Consider the following 22,320-nt stretch of genomic DNA (forward strand, 5'->3'; position numbering starts at 1 on the left):
AGAGAGAAGAGGGTCTTTGCAGACAGACTCACTAACATGGTGTGGCGGGCTTTAAACTAGGTTTTCCAGGGGATAGAGACCAAAGCTGTGAGGTAAGTGGGGAAGCAAGTGACCTGGAGGAAGAGCAAGCAGGAGGGGGTTAAGTGGGGAGGTGCTCTCATACTTCCTGAGAAATCAGGGCAATCAACTAGTTACCGTAGGTACCTGTACACAAATTCACGGAGCCTGGGAAACAAGCAGGAAGAATTGGAAGTCCTTGCACAGTCGTGGAACTATGACATGATTGGAATAACAGAAGATTCATGGGATAGCTCACATGACTAGAGCAGTGTCATGAATGGATACAAACTGTTCAGGAAGGACAGGCAGGGGAGAAGAGGAGAAGGAGTTGCACTTTATGTAAAAGAGCCATATGATTGCTCAGATCTCCAGTACGAAACTGGAGATAGGCCTCTTGAGAGTTTCTTGGTTAGGGTCAGAGGGAAAGCAACAAGAGTGATGTCATGGTAGGAGTCTACTATAGACCACTAAACCAGGAGGAAGTGGTGGGTGAGGCTTTCTTCAAGGAGCTAGCAGAAGTTTCTGATCACAGGCTCTGGTTCTCATGCAGGATTTCAGTCACCTTGACATCTGCTGGGAGGGCAATACAGCAGTGCACAGGTAATCCAGGAAGTTTTTGGAGAGTATTGGGGACAAATTCCTGGTGCAAGTGTTGGAGTGGCCCACTAAGGGCTGTGCTCTTCTTGACCTGCTGCTCAGAAACAGGGAGGATTGATGGGGAATGTAGTGGCTGGCAACTTGGGAAGCAGTTACCAGGAGATGATTGAGTTCAGGATCCTGAGGTAAGGAAGGATGGAGAGCTGCAGAGTAAGGACCCTGGACTTCAGAAAAGCAGACTCTGACTCACTTAGGGAACTCATGGGCAGGATCCCCTGGGAAGCCAGTCTGAGGGGAAGAGGAATCAAGGAGAGCTGGCTGTAATTTAAAGAAGCCTTATTGAGAGTGCAGGAACAAACCATCCCAATGTGCAGGAAGACTAGCAAGTATGGCAGAAAACTAGCTTGACTTAGCAGGGAACTCTTCAGTAAATGAAGTCACAAAAAGGAAACTTGGACAAATAACTAAGGAAAAATATAAGAACAGTGCTCAGGCATGCAGGGATGAAGTCAGGATGGCCAAAGCACAATTGGAGTTGCCCCTAGCAAGGGATGTGAAGGGTAACAAAAAGGGTTTCTACAAGTAGGTCGGTAGCAAGAGGAGGATCAGGGAAACTGCAGGTCCCTTACTGAATGAAGGAGACAACCTTGTGACAGAGGATGCAGAAAACACTGAAGTGCTCAATGCCTTTTTTGCCTCAGTCTTCATAGGTAAGGTCAATTCCAAGGCTATTGCACCATGCAGCACTGTTTGGAGAGGAGGTGAGCAGCCAACAGTGGCAAAAGAACAGGTTAGGAACTACTTAGGAGAGCTGGACATATATACAAGTCCATGGGGCTGGATGGGATGCACCCAAGGGTGCTGAGGAAGTTGGCTGAGGTGATTACAGAGCCACTGGCCATCATCTTTGAAAACTCATGGCAATCAGGAAAGGAGGTCCAAGATGATTGGAAAAGGGCAAACATAGTGCCCATATTTAAGAAAGGGAAAAAGGAGGATTCAGGAAACTACAGATCAGTCAGCCTCACCTCAGTCCCTGAAAAATCATGGAGCAGATCTTCAAGGAATCCATTTCTAAGCACTTGGAGGAGAGGAAGGCATTTAGGAACGGTCAGTATGGATCACCAAGGACAGTCATGCCTGACCAACCTGATTGCCTTCTATGTTGAGAAAACTGGCTCTGTGGATGTGGGGAGACTGGTGGATGTGGTGTACCTTGATTTTAGCAAGGCTTTTGACACAGTCTTCCACAACATTCTCACAAGCAAGCGAAGGAAGTATGGGCTGGTTGAATGGACTGTAAGGTGGATAGAAAACTGGCTGGAAAAATCAGGCTCAGGGTAACAGTCAATGGCTCAATGTTTAGTTGGCAGCCAGTATTGAGTGCTCCAGGGGTAGGTCCTGGGGCCAGTTTTGTTCCATGTCTTTATCAACAACCTGGAAGATGGCATAGAGTGCACCCTCATCAAGTTTGCAGATGACACCAAGTTGTGGGGAATGTTATATATGCTGCAAGGTAGGGCTAGGATTCAGAGTGACCTAGACAAATTGGAGGATTAGGCCACAAGAAATTTCATGAGGTTCAACAAGGACAAATGCAAAGTCCTGCATTTAGGACAGAACAATCCCATGCACCAGTACATGCTGGGGGCTGACTGGATGGACAGCAGCTCTGCAGAAAAGGGGGTTACAGTGAACAATAAGCTGAACATGAGCCAGCAGTGTACCCTTGTTGCCAAGAAGGCTAATGACATACTGGGCTGCATTGGTAGGTGTGTTGCCAGTAGGTCAAGGAAAGTGATTATTCCCCTCAATTCTACACTGGTGAGGACACAACTGGAGTACTGTGTTCAGTTTTGGGCCCACCACTATAGAAAGGACATGGACAAATTGGAGATAGTCCAGTGGAGGGCAACAAAACTGGCAAGGGGACTGGGGCACATGACTTATGAGGACAGGGCTGAGGGAACTGGGCTTATTTAGTCTAGAGAAGAGAAGACTGAGGTGGGATTTAATAGCAGCCTTCAACTACCTGAAGGGGAGGGTTCAAAAGAGGATGGAGCTAGACTGTTCTCAGTGGTAGCAGATAACAGAACAAGGAGCAATGACGTCAAGCTGCAGCAAGGGAAGTTTAGATTAGATATTAGAAAGAATTTTCTCACTAGGAGAGTAGTAAAACCCTGGAACAGGTTACCTAAAGAGGTGGTACAATCTCCATCCTTGGAGGTTTTCAAGGCTAGGCTTTGGTTGTGATGATCTAGTTGGGAATGGTCATGCTTTGAGCAGGGAGTTGGAACAGATAACCTCCTGAGGTCCTTTCCAACTACTGCTGACATGTAGGGGTTGTATGTGGGTGCATGTGCACCCCCTGAGCTTGGTGGTACACTCCCTGCAAAAAGTGCTGCCGACACTGCCGGTGGCACCTCTGGGCAGTCGCCACTTGCTGCAACACCCCCCCCCCCCACCCGCCAGCGGCATCTGCAGGCAGTTCCTGATCACCGTTGGCCACTCTTGATGTTGCCAGCAGCATCTGTGGGTGGTCACCGACTGCTGGTTGGTGGTTGCCACCCCCCAACCTGATGCTGATACCACCGTGACCACCTGCAGGAGCTCCCTACTTGCTGCCGCCATGCCCATGCTGCTGACACCACTGCCACTGCCTGCAGGAGGTAGCTGTGTTCCCCCCGCCTCTGGTGGCACGTGGCATTCATGCTTCCAACCCTAATTTTCTATGATTCTACCTATTAGAAATTTGTGGGTTTATCTTCTAAGTCATGTGTAGATCATTGCACAGGATCCCACAACACACTTAAAAAGATCGTACAGCACCCTGGTTGAGAATCACTTCTATGGGGTTCAAGTGCTCAGTGATAAGTTATAAACCCCAATTACTCACAGGGTTACATGCAGTCATGTAGTCTGATCAGTATCAATGACCCCTCTTTCACTATTCCATATTTTTTTCTTTACAAGCAATAATAAGGTGATTTTAGAAATATATAATAGAAAAGAATGGAGAAATATCTAGGTACCTGTGAGACCTCATAGGCCTCCGGTAATTTCCTAGAAAGCAGAAACTCCTCCAACACTTTAAAGTGCTACCAGTGAGTAAACTGCAGAACTTTGCCCTGCAGTGTCAGACAGGTGGCCTGGACAATTTATAGGGCAAGATGTTTTCAGTGTATATGGTAAGTGCCCAGCTGGGTAGGCAGGCTAAAAAACTCAGTTACAGAATCAACATCATCCTTCTGTGAATGTTAACCAGAAGAGTTAGAATCAAAATATGTAGACTGAAAATCTCCCATGAGCCTCCAAGAGTCTCCAAATTCAGGAAGGTTTTAAAAGATTCCATACTGAAGAATTATTGAATATTTTCTATGTTTTGCATGAACATAGAAAGAGGCCATAAGTACTACTTTTCATGAAGACTTCAAATAAAGTGCTAAAAACTGTACCTAATGTTTATGGTAGGTAACTCTGTAAAATGACCCTTTTTCCCAACCTTATAGACTTTTTGCTTCTTTTTAAATACATTTGATGTATGTTGTTGCCTTAGGTTTTAGATTCAACACATTGTGCCAATTACTGAAAGCCCTTGACCCATTTGGAAAACTTGCACTTGGCATGATAATGCCATATGAGAAGACATCTACCTGATCAGCAATTAAAAGAAGCTCTATTGAGCTGAGGGCAGGAGCACTGCTGCCATAAGGACAACTGAGCGACTCTCAAATAACAATAATTAAAAGTAATAATGTGTACCTCCTCTTTGGAGCCACCCTTCAGTTAGTTAATCAAATCCCCTCTTAGCCTTCTCTTGTCCAGACTAAATAAACCCAGTTTCCTCAGTCTTTCCTCAGAAGTCATGTGCCCCAGTCCCTGAACTATTTCCATTGTCCTCTGCTGGACTCCAAATAATTACAGAGATAGCTAGTTAGCTCATTTAATCAAAATCCATGAAATTAGTTACAGACCAGGTCTAAGCAATACAGTAAACTTCTTTGCTTTTCTAGAAGTTAAACAACCTGTTAACAGTAGTTTGCATCCACGCTGAATAACATAAGAGTCTAAAAGAGCCATTCATCTTCTTCCCTGAAGTATGCTACTGCAAAGATTTGCCAAAGGCACATACAGAACAGTGCAGCAGGTAGGTTTTCTAAAACTTACTTGAGGGTGGAGAAGGTGATGGGCTGTAAGCCACAGGCTTCTGGGCTCTTGCAACTGGGTGTTCAGATTCTCTGAACCGTCCTTCTTGTTTGCTGAGTGTTGCAGATGTTCCCATAGGCTTTTCCCTGCCAACTAAAACAACAACATTTAAAGTATGTCACCATTGCAAAAAATAATTTACTTTTCCAACTTAAAAGCTTCCGTATGTTCAATGACAAATACTAATAAAAGGTCTTACAATTGTCCAACTTACAATATATACCAGAATCTTTTCTCTGTGCATCAAATAGCTGCAAGAAATGGGCTTTTGTTGCTAGCTGCAGGCCACAAAAAATTAAAAGATGGCATGCCAATAAAAATCCATTTACTGTTTTGAAAAAAATCTAAGTAACAATTTAACATTGATGTCTGAATCAAATGACTCGTTCAAATGTAGTTTTCTTGAAGATAAGCTCCTCTATCTCCCCCTCCTGATGTTTTCTTTCTTAAAAAGGAGACTGGGATGCCTTTCAAATGAAACTGCCAGTAGCCATTACTGAACCATGAAATAGCAAAAAGACAAATCTTAGATGCTTTCATAGACCACATTAGCTCCTTTTACCTTTTTTTTTTTTTTAATTAACAACCAAGGGTTGTTGGGTTTTTTTGGGGGGGGGGGAGGGGGGGCCGGCAGGGAGGAGAGGGAGGATTTCATTTGGGCCTAAAATGGACTAATACTTACTTTTATTATAGTGGTATCTCTGTGTAGTGCTTTAGTTGAGGATTGTTATTGAAACCTTGTTTTTTCCTGTGGTTAAAAAAATTCTCTCTTCTGCTCATACGTATTGAATTTAATACGTATTGAATCTAATATTCAGTCTCTTACAATATATGTATTGAGTTCCAAGTAATGTCAATACAGTGATGACTTATAATAATGCTTATGTGTATTGCTACCTATGTATAAATAAATTATAATGAAATGATTGATAAGTGTATACTAAATTATCTCCTGTCTCTGATGAATGAGACTTTCTACATGGCTAGAATATGAGAGTTCGCAAATTATAGCTAAAGCCTGATGGCCAAATCATCATTTTCATGGTATTTTCTTTTTAATCTGGAACATCTGCTGACCAGTGTCCACAAGATTATAATTCTATTGGGTTCTGCTGTGTAAAAATTGACCATGTGACCAATAGCTGTACACCAAATGGAAAAAAAAAGGGAGTTGAATGGTATAAATTGCTATCAGATTACTTATACTGGTATTTGTATTTCTGTTTTCCTTGCCAGTGAAACACATATGGTATTTACAGTTGGGAAGAATTTACAGTTGGGAGAAAATGTGTAAAATATTGCGTGGCATGCCTGAAATGCAAACTGAGGGTTCCAATCCTGCTACAGGGCCTGGTGCTATGATATACAAACTATAAAATCACAGTAGTGAATTACCATATCAGAGCTGAGAATTGGTCCTTCTTTAGGAAAAGCATTCAGTCTAAGTACAAACATTCAAAAAGCCCGAGGCAGAAGTGATCTAAGTTTCACTCTTTAAGCACCTTAGGTTAGACCAGGAGTGAACAGAACAGACATTTGTCCTTTGGTGGAGGGACACACAGGCAGCCTGTACTGACTGAGGTCAGTAGGTCAGGGGCAGTCCCACATGCTTCCCAGCGGGCTGCCAGACAATGCTGAGCCCCGTCAAGCAGCCAGCCACCCCTGACCAGTAGCCCTTCCACCCCTGCCAGTGGCTGTCTGTCAGCAGTGGAGGAAGCGGGTGGGGAAACAGAGGCCCCCACCCTGGCCCCAACCCTCCCAGAACTGAGCTAATATGGCTGGGGGGGCCTGCAAAATTGGGGGCTTCCCACCTGCTGCCTGACTTGGCTAGCTAACACAGCTCCTCAGCCCCCCCTGCATCAGCATCCAACTATCAGTGGGGGGGGGGCAGAAAGCAGTGGCTCCCACCATGTAGCCCCTCCCAAATGTATTGGCTCAGGTCTGGGACAGGGGCCCCCGCCCCCTCCCCCCCCAATCTCTGACAGCCAGCTGCTCATGGGGGGACAAGGCAAGGGAGAGGAGCCATACTGGCCATCCAGGCTGGACAGAAGGGGAGGGAGCCTGGCTGGCTCAGGCCAGAGCCAAGTCTGGCTGGGCCTGGTCCCCCACCACCCAGCCGCAGCTGACACCTTGCCCCCGTGCCCCACTTCCTGCCTGCAGCTGGCTCTGCAATTTTCTGTTCAGCCAGAGAAAACAAGCTTGGCCAAAGCTACTATGTTGCCCTGTGAGGTGGGAATTAATGGGTACCCATAAAGCAGCCTGGGATGCCAAGGGACCATTACTTGAGTCAGGAAGGGATCTGTTATAGAAGTTCAATACACTGGTCTAAATAGCTTAAGTCTGATACTACTACATCCATCCAAGTCCATCTCAGAATGGGTTCTTCCATTTTTAAATTGGTCTATGTGCACCAAATTTCTGTATGGAAATGTGTTTAGATGGGTTTTTGATCACTTATAACGGTTAATGTGTAATGTCTATACCTGGCCTAAAACTGGGGTTTGCAAAGAAACTTCAAGGAATTACAGATACAGCAGGTGTTTTCAATTGCTTATTCTGAGTTTAGTAGCTCTTGTCTTCTACCCCACTGAAAAATATCAGAAAACAATCATCAGGAGAACTGCCAAACCTAGTTATGGTGGTTCTTGTGTGACAGAACTAGAATAGGAGAAGATACAGAAAGGTATTTCCCACCAGTACAGCTGCTCAGGAATGAAAAGCCAGGCAGTAATTGATTGACCAAATGAGGACATGTTTAGACTGAGCAGAGCTTCAGTATCAGCTATGAGGAAGTACTAGGTAGTCTGCCCTGAGGGGTGAAGTCTAGGAGGGTTTTTCCCCTCCCCATTTTTAAAGAGATAATGCCAAATCCTGTTTCATTTTTACATGCCTAGAGGGGCACTAAAATACCACAATGAGTTTGATTTTCAGTACTTTATATAGCGTTTAGATCTACTTCAACTTACATAACTACGCTTGCCCATACCAATCCCACTCCAAGGATTCCCAGTACAGAAGAATCCTTAATAAGTGCAGAACCAGCACATCAGAACCATAAGTCTTTTTTGGCTGTTCCTAGCAGTGAGGAACAGTTTGTGGCTAAGGAAGGATATGGCAAGGGTACGTTCTGGTTATGCTTAGCTTTAGGTCAGTCTCTTGGGGACTCTTGCCAGCTGGCACATTACAGAGCAGGAAATCAGCTGGGGTCATAGAATCCCAGCAAGAAAAACATCCAGGTTTCTCTTGAAGGCATTCAAAGTAGGTGCTTGACCCACCTCCAATGGCCGTCTATTCCAGACCTTGGGGGCTCGGACAGTAAAGAAGTTCTTCCTTATGTCCAGCCTGAAACGGTCTTGCAGGAGTTTATAACTGTTCAACTTTGTCATTCCTTGGGGTGCTCTGGTGAACAAACATTCCCCCAGATCCTGGTGAGCACCCCTTATAAATTTATAGGCGGCCACCAGATCACCCCTGAGCCTGCGCTTTTCCAGGCTGAAAAGTCCCATGGCTCTCAGCCTCTCGTCATAAGGTCTGTTTTCCTGACCTCTGATCATGTGTGCGGCTCTCCTTTGGACTCCCTCAAGCTTCTCCACTTCCGTTTTTGAATTGTGGAGCCCAAAACTGGACGCAGTACTCTAGCTGCGGCCTCACCAAGGCCGAGTACAATGACATCCTGGGATTTGCTTGAGAAGCATCTATGGATGCAAACCAGCATTTTGCTTGCTTTACTGGCTGCAGCATCACACTGAAGGCTCACGTTCATCTTGTAGTCAATCCTGACCCCCAAGTCACTCTCGTCTGTAATGCTTGTCAGCGTAGCACTGCCGAGCCTATAGACATGCTGCAGGTTTTTCCTCCCAAGGTGGAGAACCTTGCATTTTTCGGTGTTAAACACCATCAGGTTCTCGTCCGCCCATTTACTGAGCCTGTCAAGGTCAGCCTGGATTACCCCCCTGCCCTCAGGTGTGGATGCTTTACCCCAAAGTTTGGTATCATCGGCGAACTTGGCCAGTCTGCTTCTGGTTCCAATGTCCACATCATTAATGAAGAGATTGAACAAAATAGGTCCAAGGACATTGCCTTGAGGGACCCCACTGGTCACAGGGCACCATGCCAATTGACTTCCATCAACCACCACCCTCTGGGTCCGACCACGGAGCCAATTCCCCAGCCAGCGGATCGTGGTGGACCCAAGGCCACAGTTGGCCAGTTTTGCCGAAAGGGGATCATGGGATACCAGATCGAAGGCTTTTTTAAAGTCACGGTATATGACATCAATCTCTTCTCCCTTGTCCAGGTGATAGGTCACCTGGTCATAAAAGGAAATGAGATTGGTTAAGCACAACCTACCCGCAACAGACCCATGCTGGCTGTCTCTCAGGGTGTTGCCATCGGCCAGTCCATTGAGGATGGCCTCCTTGATGATTTTTTCTAAGACCTTTCCCAGGATTGAGGTCAGGCTGATGGGCCTGTAGTTTCCCAGACCCACTTTCCTCCCTTTCCTGAAGATAGGCACCACATTGGCCTTCTTCCAATCATCGGGCACTTCACCAGAGCGACAGGAGCTCTCGAGATCTGTGCCAGGGGCTGAGCTATGATGTTAGTCAGCTCCTTGAGTAGTCTGGGGTATAAATTGTCAGGGCCGGCTGACTTGAAGGTGTCCAGCCTCTCAAGCTTTTCCTTCACAAGGTCAGCATTGATGGAAGGCAAGGAACCACCCTCGCTTAGGTGTCCATGTCCCGTAATGGACAGGGGTGTCCCATGGGACTTGTGAAAGACTGACGCAAAGTACCCATTTAGCAAGTTGGCTTTTTCCTAGGAATCAGTTGTCAGTTCTCCCTTTCAGTTTAGCAGGGGTCCAACGTTGCCCTTGCTTTTCCTCTGGCTCCCCACATATCTAAAAAAGGACTTTTTATTGTCCTTGATACTTGTGGCCAGTTGGAGTTCAATGGCAGCCTTGGCTTTCCTGGTTCACTCCGTGCAGGTCCAGACCAGTGCAGAGTATTCCTCCTTGGAGGTGGATCCAGTCCTCCATCCTTTGTAGATCTGTCTTTTTTAGACGCAGGAGGACCGCCAGTTCCCTGGAGAGCCAAGGGGCTCATTCACATAAGAGCAGGTTTTCAAAGTCTGGCTTCTATATTTTCACCTAATTTTCTGGTCATAAACATTTACATGTGTAGCTATAAAAAACTAATATACAAGCAAAACACCAAGTATTTTGAAAGCTGCATACATTTGATGAGTTGTGGGTAGAACAAAATATTTTTCTCTCCAGTGTGAATAACTGCTTTGCTCTGACCATTTGGTAGAAGACCAACAAATATTCCTTTGTTTCGCACAGACTCCAGACTGACAGATCCATTTTCTAAGTTCTTCTCAATTTTAAAGTGACAATACTCATCACCTGTGCCCTAAGAAAAAGGAAACAGAGAAACACAAGTTCAACAACTGAATGTAACACAAAGCTGACAAACTTATTTTAAACCCTGAATATTTTCTCATTTCTGTCATTTCATTTCATTTTTTGGTTTTTAGCACATTGCTAAGTTCTCTGACTCTTCAGTCTTACAAAGATCACTTGATGTTTGGCCCTTTTTATTCCTTTGTGCTTAGCAATAGCAAACAAATTATCTGAATTTATAAATATAATCATGCATAAGACTGAATTCTGATTCAGGTATAGACTTAGACAAAGTCTAGGCTTTTCAAAATGGGGGAGTGGAGAGGAGAAAAATCTTCATACTAGATACTAGATTTTTAAAGACAGTTTTTCTGCTTTTTCTATACTTTTATTGCCTGCATCTAACACTTTTTATCTTTATTTCACAGGAATTTCAAGACCAGCACTGAAGCCCCTGCTCAATCTAGGCTCCCATTCACTTAAAAGTCAATGTACAAATATGAACTTTAAAATGAAGACTTCTAACATCAACAAGTTAGAAAGCCTCATTTTAAAGATCATTTGTTTGCTACTTCTTCTGTTCTACCCTCCTTGCTGCCAATAGAGCTGCTGAAGGGAAGGTACAGGCTGTGGGAAGTAAGAGGGGAGAGGATGAGAGGTCCCCCAGCTTCAGTCTAGCACCCCCTCCACCCCCCGCTTAGTGCCTAGAGTTGTGTCCTGCTTACTATACATTTTTAGACCATTATCCTCTTGTCTCTAATCCACAGCCCACTAAAGTCCATGGAAATACTCCCATGGATTTCAATGGAAATTGGGTCAGTCCCTTAGTCCAGGGGTTTTCAACCTTTTTTTAATAAGTGTACCCCTCCTGACTCAAAGTTTCAGCTCCTGTACCCCCTTATATTCTTTTCTAGTTTTTGGTGGGGGGAGCATAGATTGAGGCCCACACGGTGCAGGAGGGAGTGGGGCTGGGGCAGGCACTGCACAGCCAGGGTGGGACAGGGTGCAGGATGGAGTTGCAAGCAGCTTGTCTGGGGGGGCATGGGGAGGAGGGGGTTGGCTCCCACTGCTGCACACATCGCAGGAGGGCATGGGGGGCATGTGCCCCCAGATCTGCATGTGAGGTGGGATGGGCTGGGCTGCCCCAGTGATGGGAGAGGGAGCGAGGCTGGGGCTGGGGATGCCCAGTTGGGGTGGGACATGGGAATAAGCAGCGTGGTAGGGGTGGCTCCTGCCACTATGTGCATCCCCAAGAGGGAATGGGTGTGTGTGCCCCTGGATCTGCATGGGGCAGGGTGGGGTGGGCTGAGGCCTGTGGCCAAGGTGGCACTGGGCTCTTCCCAGAGGGGGCTGAGCCAGGCTGCACTCAGGGCAGGTGGCAGTGGCATTAGGAGGGAGGTTGGGGTGGCTATGGCGAATTCTGGAGTGGCTGCAGTCCCCTGCCCCGTAGCCCTGCTCCCATAGGCCCCCATGGTAAAGGAGGGAGTGAGGCATGGACAGGTGCTGCACAGCCAGGTGGAGCCCAGGATTGAGCTGTACATACCCTAGGAGGGCATGGTTGAGCATGTGCCCCCGGATCTGCAAGCAGGGTGGGCTGGGACAGTGCCAGGCTCTTCCCAGTGGGGGAGTTGGGCCAGGCTGCGTGCAGGGCAAGTGGCAGTGGTGCTGGCAGGTGGTCTACGGGGGCACTGCAGGCACTTCAGAATTCACCATAGTCCCTCCAACCCTCATCCCAGTATCACCACTGCCTGCCCCGAGCACAGTGTGGCCCAGCCCCAGCTTGCCTCACATTGCCCCATAGACACATACGCCCCCATGCCCTCCTGGGGTGCATGTAGTGGCAGCACTGGGAGGAGGGGCCAAACGGGGAGAACTTGCACATGACTGCTGCCAGCTATTGGCTAAGGGCAGCAGCCCAGTGACCAAGCAGGAGAGCAAGCTGGGGTGCGGGGCAGGGAGGCGCTGCAATGTGCTATGCGGGGTCAGCAGTGCCTCGTGCACCCCCCTCCCCTGGGTAAGAGGCAAAGGTGCCAGGGAAGATGCCACTACCGCACTCCAGGGTGCACTCCATCCCCACCAGCCCACCCACCCACGCATACCCCCTGTGACCTTCCTAAGTACCCCTGTGCTAGATAATGGATTTGTATAGAAAGGTTTGGATAGGAATGATCCTGCCTCAGGACTAGATGACCTCTGAAGGTCCCTTCCAGCCCTACTTCTCTATGATTGTAACCCAAACACGACATTTTTAAAACATTTTTAATGCACTTGTGTCAAAGGTTTTAACAATACAACATAAGCATATTAAAATCAACCATAAATCACACATGCCACAGCACATCTCACTATATTTTCCCAACTCCCCATGGGTATATGAAGGATGTTTTGAAAAGCACAAATCATGAATAATATTTTTTCAAATTTTTGTCCCTTTCCCTAATGTTAGGAAATGTTTAAAAGTCACTTTTTCTCCTCTCTCTGACAATTTACTTGAACATTTGCTGAAGAAAATATAAACAAGAACTGCTTACTTTTCCATTACATTGACCATCCTTGATCCTGAGATACGTTCCTGGGTTTTTTACACACTCAAACATATAAACCCCCGAGCTGATTTTATGCACTTTCCAATAGGATTCTTCAGACTGCTTTCCTACTCCATTGCAACTCCCATCAGATCTAAGGCAGAGAGCCTGGCAGAGACTTGTGGTAAGCAGAATGATAGCACCATTGTGAAACACTCCCTTTAAACCGAGAAACAAAGATATATATATAAATAGCACTACTTCTCACTTCAATAAAATCCACCATTTCAAAGTAGTGTGTTTAAGGCAATAACTAAAGGACAAGATACTATTTTAAACCACCACAAGTGCTTTAATTTTAAAAAGGTGATCAGTAAAAAACAGGTAAATCACAAGTAATTTAAGTGTTCCTTCAGTCTTGTCATGTTCTGTCTCCCATCCAGCTACTAGCCTCTGTAGAAGTCTTTAGCAGGGCCCTAGGCAAACAAACTCATGGGCCCCTACTTTTTTTTTTTTTTTTCACTCAATAGTTATAATATGTAAAATAAGCACAACTGGGCCCTTTCTTCACTTAGGGCCCTAGGCGTGTGCCTAATTTGCCTATGCATTAATCTGGACCTGGTCCCTAGCATTAATTTTTAATGCTCAATCAGTCTGTTGCTCGTCCTACTTTCTCTTATTCAGCAAGGTAACATATATTCAAAGGAAAGGAGTTGCAGCAGGTTAGGCTATTTGTATATGCTTCAAATTATACACACAGTTCTTCATCCAGCTGTTTTAGATGTGCTGCCCTGCTTTTGAAAAGTTCTCTTATTATTTCACCGATTCATCTTTCCTTTCTATGTCACATCACTGAAGTAAGACCCAGTGACCTTTGCCAACACAAGCCACAGTAGTCTCATATTCACTTTAGATTTCTCTAAGCAAATCATTAAAGAAAAAACTTCTACAGGATTTGTACAGTGACATCTCGCTGTTGAACTGTACCTGCAGTCTGTAGCTCCACCTAGTGTGAGGAGATCTCTGCTTCAGTTTTCAAACAGCATCGACTTCACATGAAATACATACTCGGTTCATTATTCTCTTTCCACCCTCCTCCCATCTTACCTTAACATGAACAACAAATTCTTTTGAGAGTCCTGTGTAGCTTGACACTTTGTCAGCTACTTTGCCTTGAAGATTGAATGTGACTGTGTCCCCCGGATTCCTGCCTGATTCCAGAACGGCACAGTGGTTTGGCCAAAGGTGGACCTGTAGCTCACAGAGATTCTCACTATTGTCCTAACACATAAAAGCAGGAAAAAGCAGGAAAATCAATCATATGAACTATCTGACATGATGTAATCTGAAACACAGACCAGTGACATGACTTCTGTTTATATATCACTAATTTCCATGAGCAAATAATTTATCAATATACTGGTGTTAACAATGGAAATCAACCTAAATGGAAATGTACTTATGCTGTTTTCAAATATGCTTTTGGAAACTGCAATAATTCTGAAAAATGTATACTGAAACGGTGCACTACATGAAAATCCAGAAAATAGAAGCAGCTTATCTTGAATATAACAGCTATTACAAGTGGGTATTTTACCCCCCTGAGTAGCCTGGAATCAGTTGCTGCGGCCGAGAAACAGTGCGCTGACTCAGATACCTCCCTGCTGCCCTCTACCAGCTGCACCACTGTGGTCCCCCAATGTTCCCACTGAATAAAGTTCCCCCTGCCTGAATGCCTAGAGAAAGCAGCAATGGGATCCACAAGGATGAATCAGATTCCCTATACATATTTGCTCATTCAGACTGTGAAATTATGTTGGAATCATTTCAAATGAAAGACATTGTATACAAAATATATGTCCCCTTGTCATTTTTCTTTTATCTAGAGCATTATTAAGTTTCTTTCATTTACTGAAAATTGGGGTTGAAATAAATGGAAAATGCCAGTGCATGGCTAATACTGTCTTTAAAACATTTGGATTACACCAGTTTTCACAAGAAAACAACATTTTAGAAGTCATTTCTGTGTTTGCTTTCAAAATAGGCCCTTTTTTTTTTTTTTAGGTAAAAGCTTTTCATTCAAAAACAAAATTTCAACCAGCTCTAATTGTAGACTTCAGGAATAAACGAAGCCATCAAATAGATTTTAGAAGTGGCTGTGAACTAGAGCCAAATAACCATTAGAGCTCTAATTAAATATAAAATTTATAATAACCTTTTTCATTTCAGTGACACTTTGCATATACACATTATGTTTCTTTTCAAGATTTCAAACAGCTTTACATATTAATTAAAGTTCACAGATTTCCATGAAGGGGGCAATACAGAGTTTGTAAATTGTGGCTTGCCTATGGTAAAAAGGTGATTTAGGCAGAACTAGAAAAAGAAATCTGGTACGCAGGTGCACAACCCGTCCCCTAAATGTAAAGATATTTATTGCATTGAAGTCAGTAAAAAGATAGAAAATGTTTCACCTATCGGAGTCATTTCAAGGAACAGGAATACTAGAAAGTATTGGAAGATGGTTGGACAGTTTGCTCTGAATTTTGAAGCTATTCCCAGATAAAGCCCCAGTACTATACGGTGTCACTGTCTCCATTGTAGCTAATGTGCATTATATATAAAAAGGAGCAGGGTTTGCTCTACCATTTAAGTCACTATTTAAATTAGGGAAAATGAAACACTGCTTTTTCCATCCTCTATAAAACAGTTCTATCAAAAAGAACCAGCTTCCATAACTCTATTTGCATTGTGATATGTTACAAGAGCTGAGAAAGAGAAGCAATTCTGAGTATAAAGGGAGGGGACAAAAGAGGAAAGGATCAAATAAGGCTGGGAACAATCCAACAAGCTCTTAAAAGGCAGGTGATTTACAGAAAACAATAGGAAAATAAATGGAAGTTTACAACTAGCCATTAGCACCAACAGTCATCCAAAGAAAGGATATGTTAGGCCATGCCAGATATGTCGTTAGCATTTGAAAGGTTGGTACAAAGAGCAAAAGCACAGATCTCAGTTCTAGTTTTCATAAACCAAATCCTTCTCAAGAAGTGATGAACTGTAAACTAAATCCTGAATCTATAAGTTACCTAAACTTTGGCAAATTGAAACTCTAAGTTGAACCTTTGCTGCTTGGCTCCATCTCTAATTGAAAGTACTGTCTACTTATTTTATTTAATAAGATAAAATACTGTGAAGCAATTAAAAGCAAGAGGTAATTTCATACCATTCCAGTGACACAGCCATTGTCCAGAGCAAGTGCAAGGTGTGGCATTTGATGACTGCAAAATACATGTGTGTTTCTCCCTTTGATGGTTACATCAAAAAGACCTAAGGAGTTTGGGGGAAAATATAATGAAAATATTCAATCCTATTTCTTTATTTAAAAACTGATTAATGACTTCTCATTTTACAAAGATGTTATATGGCAGGTTAGAGCCTAAATTAAATGTTCATTAATAAAACAAAAGTAACAAATTATGAACTGTAATCACTGGATTTTCCCTCCCTCCATCTGGGAGAGCTTATGAAGGCGCAGCTGTCCATTCCTTAGGTTTGTGAAAGAAAACCCTAAGAGCTAACAGCAAGAAACAAACTTCTTTGTGTGAAAAAAATATTTATAAAAGAAAAAGGGGAAAAAAAGAAATCAAACCAAAGGCAACAATAAAACATAACTCCACAAGAAAAACTATTTGGTACCTTAAAAAGGGAATGACCACCCAATAGCTTACCATGCCAGACCTTTACATATGCCACATTCCTCCTCATGCATTAATTTCTAAACTGGAAGTACACAGTGCTGCAGGCAGGCTAACCAACTTTCCCACAGCACCATGCAATGCAACTGCAAATACATGCCTTCCAGTTCAGAAAGTGATGTGGGCAGAGCAATACAGCATGGTAGAGAAGACTGCTGTCTGGCCCAGCCTAGACATTCCTTTAAATGAACTAGGGATTTGTGGTAACTATTGGTATTATGTAGAAAACAGTCTATTCTCAAGGGTTCATAGAGTCATAGAAAATAGGTGAGAAAGGGTCCTCAGGATTCACTTAGTTCAAATGATCCTAGTTCAGAACGGGATCATCCATATCTAAACCATCCCAGCCAAGTATCCGTCTGTCCTAAACATACAGACTTTCAAAAAGTCCAAGGTGAAAATGCTCTAAGTTACACACTTTTCTATAAGTGGTGTAGTTTAGATCGGTAGCAAACAGAACATACGTTTGCCCTTTGGGGGGTGGTGGGCCGTGCAGGGGAGTGAAGGTGAAAATCTTAGACAGGGTTCTGCCATTTTTAAACCAGCCTCTGCACACTAAATTTCTGTTCTGTTGTGGGTATAGACTGGTTTCCGATCACTTATATCAGTAAAGTGTAATGTCTGTACCTGACCACAAACTCCCTGTGACAGAGATTCTACCCATCTCTCTAGATAGCCTAACCACCCTCAGAGTTAGTTATATATTCAGAGGAACTTTGAATATATAACTAACTCTGTGTCACTTTAAGCCCATTACTTCTTGTCCTATTCCCAATGAACATAGAGAACAATCCATCATCATCCTTTTTCTACTTCAAGATAGTTAGAAAAATCCTCTGTTTTTTCCTCTCCAGATCAAACAATCCCAATTACTCTGTACTGTGCTTCTTACAGGAAAGGGTACAAAGGTGTTTAGCACATGGAAGCTCTGTTTCTTAATGGGTACATCTAAGCAATACTGCAGGATAAGTAAATCCATAAATCATGCTCTGCTTTCTCTAAATGCATCCAGCTCCCATTGCTATCAATGAATCTAAGAAGTCAAATTAATCTCTGGTGTAATTCCACTGTGTTATTGCTCTCCCATAGGCCTATTCTGACACACTAATGGGCTTGCTTGAAATGCAGGATAATAGTCAGTATGAGTAAGGATGGCACAATCTCGCCCATAGATTTCTGTCCATTAGCCAATTCTTTTTTTCATTCATAATGAAAAAGATCTGTTTCAGCCTGCTGTTTACTTGTTGAAAATTATATGCATTTATTCAGTGAGGCAAGGCTGGATATCTAATTAAACGATTGTTCTAAATAGATCAATTAATGTTGCATGCTGGAAGTGTTCTTAAGTGCTAGAATCAAATCATTCAGGCTCTTCTCTACTTGTTTCTTATTAGGGCAAAAAAGTCCTAAAAATTAAAAATCCATTAGCCAACTCCTCAGCCAGTGTAAATGGCAGTCACCCCATTGAAAGCAGTGGATCTACATAGATCTACACTAGACTGAGGGAACTGGGCTTATTTAGTCTGGGGGTCTGGGACAGACATTGCATAAACTGGTTTGAGCCAAATCAGTTAAGTCTGATACTACATTCAACCAGGGTTTTCTCAAACTGAAACACTGTTTATGCACACAGAACATCTGTTCTGTTACAGGTTTAAATCAGTTTCTGATCACTTAAACTGGTTTATGTGTAATGTCTATCCCCAGCCATTCAGAAATTTACTAATCTTCCCCTTAAAACTAAACATGCCCTCATTCTTCCTATTAGTGGACTAGAATCAGAATCTTACATTTTTTTATTCCTGGGCCATTTACACATATTTGTTCTTGAGATCATATTGATCTTTAGCTTACCCTGGTTTGCCCACAGCCCCCTGTTAAGCATCTAAATGAGGCATGAGCTGTGACTATCAGAAAGCTGTGGTACTAGGAACTGTGATGCCAGAAAGCTTGCTTGTGTTTATACCAACCATAAAGTTGGTCCACTAAAGGATATCACCTCAAGATTTCTTGCCTTTCAAACATCTCCTGGATCATCATGGCGACAACATCACCTCAACACTACGAAAACATCTACATAGTCATATAAATGAATATTTATGGTAGTTTTATGTACAGGTACAACAAATGTATAATTGCACAAAAGCTGGTAATATTGTTCTTTAAATCAGACAGAATCAGTGTGACCTGTGTTACACTTTTACTTCCAATGTGTGAAATTAAACTAGAGAAACTGATTAAAAACAAACATATTCACATGTTTAAACTGTACTGTTTGAAATCTATTCATGTATAGAACAAAAAGTTTGCATAGATGCAAGATGGGTAGCAGCCTGAAGTGCAAATTTGGATTTTGTGTGCAAAGTGATTATGAACTCTGTGTTATCCTGTGAAATGGAATCAGATATAATCCATCAGCCAAAAATACAGCAATAAAAATTGAACAGATTTGTGTGTTGACTCAGTACAGTCTTGAAGTCTGTATTGGGTTCACACAAGGAGAAAGTTTATTTTGGGTTTTTTGCCTTGGTAGTTCTCAGTTTGTGATCCTAGGATGAAGCTCCTTGTGGGATTTCCAAGACACATTCATGCTGGGTAAATGCTTTTAGGCATTTGGAATTCTCCGAAATGGTAAAACGATACTTAGAGAGTTAAGTAATTCAATGTTCTGAGTCACTGAATAATTGAACAAGAAGGCCAAGCACGATAATTGACAGGGGATCTTTCCAAAAATAAAAGTAAAACCCATTTGCTATGCCTATGCGATATTACTGATCCACCTGTACAAGGTCCTGGACAGAAAAGATTTGAGGAATTTGGTTTTTTTTCCACTGCAATTTTTCAGAAAAGTGCCCAAGGGAATTGCTGAGAAATTTCTCATTGCCCTAAACTGCCCTCTCCAACATGTCCTATAAGTTACCATTCTGTCAGACCATGTGTCAGCAACTGGGAAAGCTGAGTTGCACCCTCATCCTGTAGATGGCAAAAGGCTCTGCACCTCATTTTGTCAAACCCATATGATACAGGCAGGCACCTCTTTTTTGGTAGATGGGCTTTGGAGTTTGAGAATATTTAGTTGATAGAAGCTCAGTTAGACCAGATGGAAATGATACTGGTAGAGATTAAATGGTGTTTGGGGCACATACTTTCCTAATTACCAATTCCACTTTTGAAAGGGGGTTTTCCACTCCTATAATGACTGACCACATTCTGCATGGTTAAAGTTGTATGTGAGAATTGATCCTGCTTTAAAAGAAAACCAAACAGAAGTTGCTTCCTAGGATCTTCCTTTACAAAAAAATATATTGGCAGTTTTGAACCCATTTAAAGATACTAATGTCTTAAAAAAAATATTTGTGGTTCTATTTACCCATTCCCATTAGAATCCTTTTTAAATCTTACAGATAAAAACTACAGTGAGCTGATGAAGCTCTCTTGCCTTGTGCCATTCACCCACACACCACAATCTGACAAGTATTTTACCATATTTGTCCTTCTTGTCACCAAGTGCATCGACTGTGCCATCTGGACTGAGGCGTATGAAGCCATGGGTAAGCCTGCTGTAGAACTGAAGCGTGTTGCCTTTCTGAAACTTCCATCTTTCAGCAGCCCACTGTTTTCATTTTAAAAAGGGATACAAAGGGGAAAGAAGGAATAAAAGAAAAGAGACTGCATGAGAAGATAAAAAGAGGCATCTACATATATATAAGAATTATTGATCTGATTTTCTCTATAGAACAGTCTGAATATTGTTTAATCAGTTTTTAAAAAACAAAATTTAAAGAGTCTTTACAGTTTCCTCTCTCCTGAGTTCCAGTTCTTGCCCTGGAGAGATAAAGAGAATATGATTAGTTTATACAGTATCCTGACTGGTTTTGGCACAGTTGCAATGATGTCAGATTATCTTCTCTTGCTTCATGCTTACTTGCTGAGAAGGTGCTAGTGTCTGCCCCATTCAGTTCTCTTACAATTTTACCATCATCCTCCCCATGATCTAGCCATCTAGGAAAACAGAACACATAGCAATTTAGTCTTGATACCCAAATCCACCAATATTTTAGACACATTGTTTATATGTAGCAGTTTAATGAATTTTGCACTAATGTCCTGAATCTGCAAACCACTTAAGTATATGTGTAGCTTTAGGCATGAGAGAGCGTCATGGCAATAGGACTGCATGACATTAAGTGAAATGCATACTTAAGAGCTTTCCTGGATTGAGGCCTGAGAACCAAAGCCAGCACAATGAATGGGGAGGCTTAACTAGGAATGCTAGGTCAGAGATCAGTAATAGTGGACCCAATGGCTACAGTGTCTGCTTAGCTTGCTCCAAGAAAGCCACTTCAAAATCCAAATTGGTTAGATTCTCAAATTCTCCTGTCTTATCACACCCTCCATGGTAGGAACAATGCCTTTAATAACAACATATACTATATTCTCCTTGTATTTCTCCTATTGTAGAAATGATGCAAACAAAAAGGGACATCAGGCTCTAACAAGAGCTAGCATGCACATTGTATTTTCCTCTGTGAAGTAGATTTGAATTCTTCCTAAATTATTTATGAAACTAGCTTTATATTTCAAGACCTCTTTGTAGCAGTTCATCTACAATATGGATTTAAAATTAGGTCAGGCAAAGATGCGGTGCTGTATCTGTTAGGCGGAAAGCCCTTATTCAAACATAAATCAATTTTAGTGTGTGCATCACTCACTCAAAGCTGTTTTAGGAAGTTATTTATTCACTTGGTAAAAGAAGAAACTAGAATAGAGGTGCCACTGACAAGCTGTAGGTAGATTCATATGTGACCAGACTTTCCTAACTCCTCAAATTTACATAAACGTTTGTAAATTAATTGACAGTAGATACAATTGTGAAAAAAAAGAGCCTTGGAGTAGTAGATTCAGAGCAGAAAAGACTACTAGAAAAATCAGAAGAAAAAATGGAATTGAGTCAAATTCTGCTGCTTCTCAGTGACAAGTCGTGACGGGCAGAAAAGGCAGGTGCTCAGTTATACATTAGTGATGTGTGTATCTTAAGAACACATAACCTGATCTTCAGTCCACTGAATGAGATGACAAAGCCTGCCTTGAATGGTACAAGATCATATGTTGTAATAGTACAAGATCATATGTTATCCTGCCGCCTCAAACAGGGGACTCAGCTCCATTTTCAGTTCCTCAGGCCAGTTTTATACCACACCCTCTGTCCTTTCTGGACACTAGGAGAACAGAGCAATTTTAGCTCAGGACTTCTCTCCTTGCCTCCTGGAGTTCTTAAGTCTCTTTGTGGCTCCACTCTCATTAGCTGATCATTGCTTCTAGCTGTCTCCAAGCCTCACAGATGGGCAGAGCCCTAGAGGGCTCAAGCACCTGCATACAGATGCGAGGGCTGTGCGAAACAGCACAGTTGCGTTTCCACTTCTGTTTTGCTGTTTCAGAGGGAGTGTTTCGTTTCATCATTTCATTTAGTTTCAAATCACCGTTCTGTTTCATTTCGTTGAAACTGTTTCACTCTTTCAACAGGTTTCGACATTTCACCCATAGGCTATAATGGGGAATCATGAAAATGCCTATAACTTTGTCATTTCTTGTCTGATTCAGATGGTAGCCCCTTCTGAGGGCATGAAGCCTGACAAGTTTCATGGGTTTTCTGGGAAACTGCATCTCAAACTGCTAAAAGCAAAACCCATGTCACTTGGGGGCAGCGGCAGCCTCCTGTCATCCTGCATGCAGATCTGGGGACCCGCACCCCCGAGTGGGCTGTGGGGTTGTG

The 22,320-nt window shown here is 43.0% G+C and overlaps 1 protein-coding gene across 1 annotated transcript in view; it reads right to left on the bottom strand.

The window, feature by feature from the left end:
* RP1 (RP1 axonemal microtubule associated) overlaps nt 1–22,320 on the bottom strand; it is a 354,720-nt gene that overhangs the window by 210,788 nt on the left and 121,612 nt on the right. Inside the window, exons 11-18 of the mRNA XM_059724092.1 lie at nt 20,473–20,549; nt 20,341–20,372; nt 20,031–20,160; nt 16,016–16,119; nt 13,897–14,070; nt 12,796–13,008; nt 10,097–10,274; nt 4,825–4,956 (exon numbers count right to left, since the gene is read on the bottom strand). Coding sequence (XP_059580075.1) covers nt 4,825–4,956; nt 10,097–10,274; nt 12,796–13,008; nt 13,897–14,070; nt 16,016–16,119; nt 20,031–20,160; nt 20,341–20,372; nt 20,473–20,549 — 1,040 coding nt within the window. The remainder of the gene's footprint in view (nt 1–4,824; nt 4,957–10,096; nt 10,275–12,795; nt 13,009–13,896; nt 14,071–16,015; nt 16,120–20,030; nt 20,161–20,340; nt 20,373–20,472; nt 20,550–22,320) is intronic.

Source organism: Alligator mississippiensis, chromosome 3, assembly GCF_030867095.1.
Source record: "Alligator mississippiensis isolate rAllMis1 chromosome 3, rAllMis1, whole genome shotgun sequence".
Lineage (NCBI taxonomy): Eukaryota > Metazoa > Chordata > Crocodylia > Alligatoridae > Alligator > Alligator mississippiensis.